Source organism: Psammomys obesus, unplaced genomic scaffold (assembly GCF_907164565.1).
Source record: "Psammomys obesus unplaced genomic scaffold, mPsaObe1.curated_primary_1811, whole genome shotgun sequence".
Lineage (NCBI taxonomy): Eukaryota > Metazoa > Chordata > Mammalia > Rodentia > Muridae > Psammomys > Psammomys obesus.
The window spans coordinates 4,928,478-4,935,917 of NW_026596440.1; the positions used below are offsets into that span (position 1 = coordinate 4,928,478).

The window sequence follows — 7,440 nt, forward strand, 5'->3', positions numbered from 1 at the left end:
GATTTCTAGGTCCAGGGAGAGCATAACTAGAGAAAACAACACCACTTGAGGCCTGGAAGTTCTCACTGGAAGGCAAACCAAAACGTTGCATTGAGGACCCCAGGAAAGCCTTCCCCAGAGGCCCTGAGGGGCTCCGGCTTAGTACAGTACCCCAGTACAGAGTCCACTTGGAAGATAAATGGAAGTCCTGGGGACAACCTCCCAACCCCAGCCTCGTGTGTCCGGAAAAGGAAACAGAGAGTGCTTCTTCTGGGTGCACTCCAGCTGAAATCCCCAACCCCCACCGCGCGCGCGCGCGCACACACACACACACACACACACACACACACACGCAGCAGTCTGGTCTTCCTTCTCCTTCCCAATCGGCCTGTGCTTACACCAGTCCCCAAGGCCGGGCCTCAGGAACGAAGTGACAAAAAGACCAATCATGAGCAACTCCATCCAGGCTGGATTCCTGCTCCCTCAGGCTCTTCGGTCCTGTACAGAGCCCCTCCCTTGCCAGCACCTCACTATAGAAGAGAAAGCGAGTTGTTAGTAAACAATAAGTACGAACGTTGGTGGGTATTCAGCAAAAGCCTCAATAAAGCCTGCAAACTGAAAGAGGCTAGAAGGGAGTTGGGGGAGGGGAAGAAGCAGGAAGAGGGAGAGGCTGAGATTCATTTCTACTGGAGAAGCCCCGGTGGCTAGTTTCTTATTATTTACAGGAAGGTGGTATTAGCAATTCAGGTGAGAAAGAAATAAAAACAGCTTGCCCTGAAATCAATACAGAATTCAAAAACAATTATTAATGTCATTCGACTCGTGTTCTTTATATATGCATCTCTCCCGGCTACCGACGCTAAACTGTCTGCAGAATTTGCATGGGGCAGCTATTCATTATTTGCGATGGTTTCCCCCTTTGCAAGCAGTTCGGACGCGGCCGGCTGCGGTCCAGCGCGATCGGAGAACTCGTATTTTCATCTGTAAATTAAAGCAATTACGCAGCAGATATTATATGATGTGTACTGCCTTCTCCAGATAGTCATCCATCACCTTCAACCAAGCTGTCAGGGCCGGCAGATTTCGTTTCTGGGAGGCAGCCTTGCAGCTGGGGAGAGGGCGCGAACGTCATCATTAATTAGAGGGTGGCCCTGGGGCGATTCACAGGTCTGAACCCAGGAATCTTTAGGAGCAAGTCTGCACAGCTCTGCGATGCGCGCGGCTCTGCTACCGGAGGAGCGCGAGAGGCTGGCCTGCCGAGCCAAAAGAAGTAGGGGCGAGCCTGGCGCTGGGAAGACCATGGCATGAAAGGCCGCCAGAGAATTTCGGGTGGCCTGGTACCCCCAAGCGCCCTGCAGGCTCCACTCGACTCCACTTTGAACTCGGGGCAATATCTCAGGGCCCGGATTAGCGCAGGAAGTCTTCAGAAGCCGCTGGGCCTCGCAGAGCTCCTTAAGCTCCAGGTTGTGTGCAGCAGCCGAAGGGTGCCAGGATTGGGCGCACAACACTCCCTTCCCTGTACCCACCCCTGCTGCTCCCTAAGGTCAAGGAGCCTAGGGGGGAAAAGCTCCGGGACCAAGTTGGGAAATGTGCTCTCCTAGCGAGCTGCGCGGCTTCTGGCAGTCTGCGTCTCAGCCTTGGGATGCGGAAGGAAGCCACGGAGGGCTACCAGAAGAGGAGGGGAGAGGAAATGAAGCGAAGCCAGGCTGAGCAGTGGGCTGACCTGGAGTGGAGAGGGGGGAGGGGCCGTCTCTAGGGACAGCGAGCTGCCCAGAATGGCACAGTCAACCGGTGATAGACCCGGAAAGCCCCTCAGTACCTGGCCCCACCGATCCTGGGAGTTTGGGACTCTGGGAAGAGGCGCACACACCTGAGATCATGTTGCAATCAGAATACGGGCTCTCCTGTGAGGACAGTTGGTTTTAAAACTCTGCCTGGTGCAGAGCTGGAACTAGTGAGAGGTGTCGCTGAGACTCTTGTAAATCTCGGTAGCTAAGAAGTGTGCAGAGCGCCAGGCATGCTGTCTTGGCCTGAAGGGCCTGCATGGTCTGCATCCATCCACCCGGGCACAAAGCTGCCAGGGCAGCAGGCGGCTGCAGCCAGCGCCCGGCTAATTTAACTGTTGATTACATCTTCACTGAAGACTCACTCGTGTGTCCCTTCATAGGTCTCATTTGTAATTGAGACTAATGATTACAGTGGGGTGTGAAGGAGCAGCTGCTCGTTAATTAATTTCTAATTAAAAGTGCCTTCCGTCCTCCGTGACTAAGGAGAAACACCGTTCGTTGGGGTGATATTGACTCCTTGGATGGAGTTCATTTGTTAAAGCTCGATAGCCCTCCGCCCTGCTCACGCAGACACGGACTGTCCCAGCCCCATCCGGCCAGCAGCCAGCGACCTGCTGGTCTGAGAACAGGCCAAGCTGCGTGGTCGGCACATCAGCGCTTCTGCCTCTTAAAGCCGCTCACATCTGGCTCGACAGCCTGCGAGACTCAGTTTTTAATTTTGTTTTTCTTTTTTGTTTTGTTTTGCAAAATATGTATTTCTGCCCTGGTGGTGAGGTCAATCCCCAGAGCTCCCTGGAGTGTTCAGGCTTCGAAGCTAAAAGAAAGTTTGAGCAGCATGTGGGGGATCTGACCACCTCTTGCCTTGCTCTCTTAGAGCCTGCAGCCCCGGAGCAGTGGCCACACCGCGCACAGGACCCCAACGGCCCTCCAACCTTCTCAGGCCGCGCCATGTCCTATCCCCAGTTTGGATACCCCTATTCCTCTACTCCCCAGGTAAAGGGACACCTGCAAGAGCTGGTCAGCGGGAGCAGGAGAGGGAGGGGCCACCAATTGGTGCCATTTTGCAGAGAGCAGGATCCTTGCCTGACTGTACTGGCCAAACACTGCCTAGGGGGAGGAGGACTTAGGGCCACTAGTAAAATCCTGTTGCTGGGTCTGGATTCCCTCTTGTTTAACCCATCAAACTGTGCCCTGGGGGATCCTAAGAAGCACTTGAGCCAGACGTACTTGGTGAGAACATACACAGGGCCTTGGAACCCCATGGAGGATTTAAACAGCTGGCTGGGCCCCATGTGGCCAAAGAAAGCAAGGCCTAGGCTGGCTGATAGGGGGAGGGAGGAGCTCATATCTGGCTTAGACAACAGGAGGCCCTAGGGACACGTGAGGCCCTTGAGGGTCCAGCGTCCTAGCCTCTGTCCGGGTGCCCATTCTTTGCGGTCCCTCTCTCCCCCAGTTCCTGATGACCACCAACTCCCTGAGCACGTGCTGCGAGTCGGGCGGCCGCACACTGGCTGACTCCGGGCCTGCAGCCTCAGCACAGGCGCCGGTCTACTGCCCTGTCTACGAGAGCCGGCTGCTGGCCACTGCCCGCCACGAACTCAATTCAGCCGCCGCGCTCGGCGTCTATGGAAGCCCCTACGGCGGCTCGCAGGGTTACGGCAACTACGTGACCTACGGCTCTGAGGCGTCTGCTTTCTACTCGCTGGTGAGAGGACCAAGTCCCTCCCACCGCACAGTGCTCCGACCCGACCCCTGGATTTGCCACCCCAAGAGCGAGTGCCCTGGATACCCTACTGGTTGGGCTGAGAGGAAAAGAACTTCATATGTGCCTCCTGGCCCTACGCCCCACTGCACCCCTAGCCCTGTTCAGACTCAGGGTGGCCGACCTGCGAGCCGTGCTCGGATGTCTAGGCTGTTGCTGCCGGTTTAGTTTGCCACTGAATTCTGATCAGGTTCCCTGCTTCTCAGAGGGGTTCCTCTCAGCTTCAGACACCCTCTGCCTTCTCCTCTCCCTCCCTCTTTTCCCCTCCCTCCTCTCCGAACTTCACATCCTAGCTCCTCCCCTCTCCGCCCCCCCCCGCCCCCTCCGCGCCCCTCCCTCTTGCCCAAAGCCTCTTCTCCACCGGGCTCATTATCCCTAGGCCTGGCAGCCTCTTAGGAACCCTTCTAGTCCATCCTCTTTCTCTCCTTCCAGGCTCCTTCGAGATCTCCCTTCTCCTCCTCTCTTTTCTTTTTCTCGCCCCATCTCACTTCACCTTCACCTGCTTCCCTACCTGAAGTCTGGCCAGCAATTCAGAGCCCCCCTTGACACTTCGGGAGCTGAGTACTGAGTGAGATCAGGAGATGAGTTGGAGTCTTATGGTCCTTGGGGAAGTTTGGGGAGACTCAGGGATCTAAGCTAAGCTAAGAGGGCTTAAGGAAGGGCTTCTATCTGGATACCCACAAGTCGTGGCCTCAAACGCTTTGGCTTTACAGAACAGCTTCGAGTCCAAGGATGGCACAGGATCTTCACACGCCGGCCTAGCACCCGCAGCCGCAGCTGCAGCCTACTATCCTTATGAGCCAGCTCTGGGCCAGTACCCCTATGACAGGTGAGGGATCGTACCTCCCTCTCCCACTAACACTACAGTACCAGCCACCCAGGACCCCACCTCATCACCACCACCAGGCCCCTCCTGGGGGTGGGTAGACCAGAGGAAGGAGTGATTCCCTCAGGCAAGTGGTCCGTTCTACCCTTCCACACTCCTCATGTTGTTGGGAATGTGGAAATTCTCCCACTGCTGTGATTTTTCAAGCAAATTGATTCTAGAAAGTTCAGTCCACTAGGCTGATTCCTTCAAGAGCCTGGAACATCTCCCTGAACTCCAAGAAACTCAACTCAGTTGAGTGCCTGAGCCAGGGCTACCAGCCCTACAGTGGGAAGCAAAAGAGGAAACCCCTTGGCCCTCAGAACCTTTTCTGGGGACAGCTCACCACTTCATCTTCTTATGGTACCATACCAGTTCAACTAAAAGCCCCAACTTTGGTTCCCAGCTGCTACTCCCCACCTTTGTCTCTGGGCACAGGATCACAGATTCATAGATTTGTGGTACCTTTTTATGGTCATAGATTTGTGGTACCTTTTTATGGTTTTTGGATCAAAGTGGTAAGATAGAATCCCCATAAAAGATCAAAGAAATGTCTCTACAGAATGACAGAGGCCATGACCTCCCTGTCATTTTAATGACATTATCCTCACCCTTGGCCCACAAAAGTGCAACCCACCCCAGAGAGGCATGGCATGTCCCTATGCTCCCCACACTTGCTCGTTCCCTGCGATCTCCCCGGGCCCGACTGGCACCCCATTGCAGAGCCTGTCTCCAGGTACGGGACCGTGGACAGCGGCACTCGGCGCAAGAACGCCACCCGGGAGACCACCAGCACGCTGAAGGCCTGGCTGCAGGAGCACCGCAAGAACCCGTACCCCACCAAGGGAGAGAAGATCATGCTGGCCATCATCACCAAGATGACCCTCACGCAGGTCTCCACCTGGTTCGCCAACGCGCGCAGGCGCCTCAAGAAGGAGAACAAGATGACCTGGCCACCTCGAAATAAGTGCGCAGATGAGAAGCAGAGGCCCTACGGGGAGGGCGAGGAGGAGGAGGCCGGTGAGGAGGAGTCGCGGGAGGAGCCTCTTAAGAGCGCCAAGAGTGAAGGTGGGTTGGAGATTCTGCAGCGTGTGGAGAGTTTCTAGGAGCTGTCGGGGCTGGGGGAGGGGCAAATGGAAAGCTTTAGTGCCTGGGCATCAAATGAATGAACTAGTTTCCAGTGAGATCTTGTACCTGGGGAAGGGAGACTGAGTTGGTACCCTGTGAACATGCTAAAAGACATCCAAAGTCAAGTTAAAAAGCATCTCTTATGCCATTAACTTGAGTCCAGATCTGCCCACTTCAAAACTCGCAGGCCTCTGGAGATGGAAGGACAGAGAAAGACCTGAGCTATTAACCAGTTGGGCATGGGGTCACTTTAACTCTGGTCTTAGGATAAAGGAAAGCTAGTTAAGCCATCCAGTCTCCTTCCACTGGCCACGTGTTCTCGCTTGACAGGTGCCATTGGCAAAGAGGACAAGGAGCTAGAACTCAGTGACCTGGAAGACTTCGACCCTCTAGGCGCAGAGACCTCAGAGTGCGATCTGAAGACGCCCTTTCAGCCCCTCGACAGCGGACCAGAGAGGATTTCTGCTTCATCTGACGGCCCCAGCACAGGCAAGGAGGCCTCCGCCACGCTCCGGATGCCCCTGGGCACCGCTGGTGGAGCTGCCATGGATGAGGACCTGGAGAGGGCACGGAACTGCCTCCAGAGCACAGTGGTTGCGCCAGACTCTGGCGCCGATGGCGGCCCACAGTCCTGCGAAGCCAAACTGAGCTTTGCTCCGGCGGTGGCGCCGCCGACCCTGGAGACCAAGCCCCGTATCTGGTCCTTGGCGCACACAGCCACCGCGGCTGCAGCCACAGCTCTGAGCCAGACTGAGTTTCCCTCCTGCATGCTGAAACGCCAAGGTCCGGCGGGTGCATCCACGGCGCCGCCGGCATCTTCGCCTGCAGTCCCTTCTGTGGCCCTGGATAGGCACCAGGACTCCCCAGTAACTAGTCTCAGAAACTGGGTGGATGGGGTATTTCACGACCCCATCCTTAGGCACAGCACTTTGAACCAGGCCTGGGCCACCGCTAAGGGCGCACTTCTGGATCCTGGCCCTCTAGGACGCTCACTGGGGGCGGGCACCAACGTACTGACGACGCCCCTGGCTTGCTCCTTTCCGCCCACGGTGCCCCAAGACGTCCCACCCGCGGGGGCCTCCCGGGAGCTGCTGGCTACGCCCAAGGCCGGTGGCAAACCCTTCTGCACTTAACACCCACCCACACGGTGGAGAAGGGAACTGGCGCTCGGGTTGCAGGCGCTGACAATGGACCATTTTTAATGAGTTTCCAAAAGAAGGGGGCAATTCCAAGCCAAGAATTCCAACCCACCTGAGACAGAGGATCTGAACTCAGGAGCCAGGGATATGAAGGAATCCCCTTGCGTTCTATCACCAGGCTTCACCCGATCTTGCGTCCACTTGAGCCACCCCTGACCACCAAACAGACAGGAGACCGCTCCCACAGCAGAGGGGGGCCCCGCTGAAGCGCAAAGTTTACATCCAAAGTTTACACGGAGAAGGCATTTGGGTTCTGAGGCTTGTTTTGTGTCGCTGTCTCCTTCTGGGTTTGAGGCATGCTGGTGTTCGTTAAAAAGACTCCTCAGCCTGTTTTCCTTCGGACTTCATCCTCAGCACATAAAGCTCACCAACGACACTCCCACCGAGTTTACACTGCTGCACACTCTCGACTCGACAAAATTATGTTTTCTAAAATGTATGCTCACACCAGTAATTGCCTGTTTCAGAGAGAGGCTGATACAACAAAACTAATAAATCCTTGTGTTTGCATTGCAGAAGGAGCACATTTCACAGCTGGGGGTCCACAGGTGTGTCTGACCCCCAGGGGGAGGAAGAATGGGCGGGCTGACCCAGACTCCACACAATAGAGCAGTTGCCAATCTAAGTCTAACAAACCGTTCTGAGATGTTAAAGATGCAGGAAGGGCTCTTCCCAACTCATAGTAAGTAGGTGTGAGAGCCCAAACGTTCAACTCTTCCC

At 55.7% G+C, this 7,440-nt stretch overlaps 1 protein-coding gene across 1 annotated transcript; it reads left to right on the forward strand.

Moving 5' to 3' along the window:
• The first annotated feature begins 2,714 nt into the window (after positions 1–2,714).
• On the forward strand, positions 2,715–6,654 carry Irx4 (iroquois homeobox 4). Its single transcript, XM_055598043.1, has 5 exons — positions 2,715–2,759; positions 3,220–3,471; positions 4,242–4,357; positions 5,130–5,461; positions 5,852–6,654. Exons 1-5 carry the CDS (start codon positions 2,715–2,717, stop codon positions 6,652–6,654), a joined length of 1,548 nt encoding a protein of 515 aa, XP_055454018.1.
• Positions 6,655–7,440: the final 786 nt, after the last annotated feature.

Coding starts and splice junctions, on each gene's coding strand:
- Irx4 (XM_055598043.1), top strand. CDS start 2,715: ATGTCCTATCCCCAGTTTGGATACCCCTATTCCTCTACTCCCCAG. Junction 4,358..5,129: donor GGCCAGTACCCCTATGACAG/GTGAGGGATCGT, acceptor GCCTGTCTCCAG/GTACGGGACCGTGGACAGCG. Junction 5,462..5,851: donor TAAGAGCGCCAAGAGTGAAG/GTGGGTTGGAGA, acceptor CTCGCTTGACAG/GTGCCATTGGCAAAGAGGAC.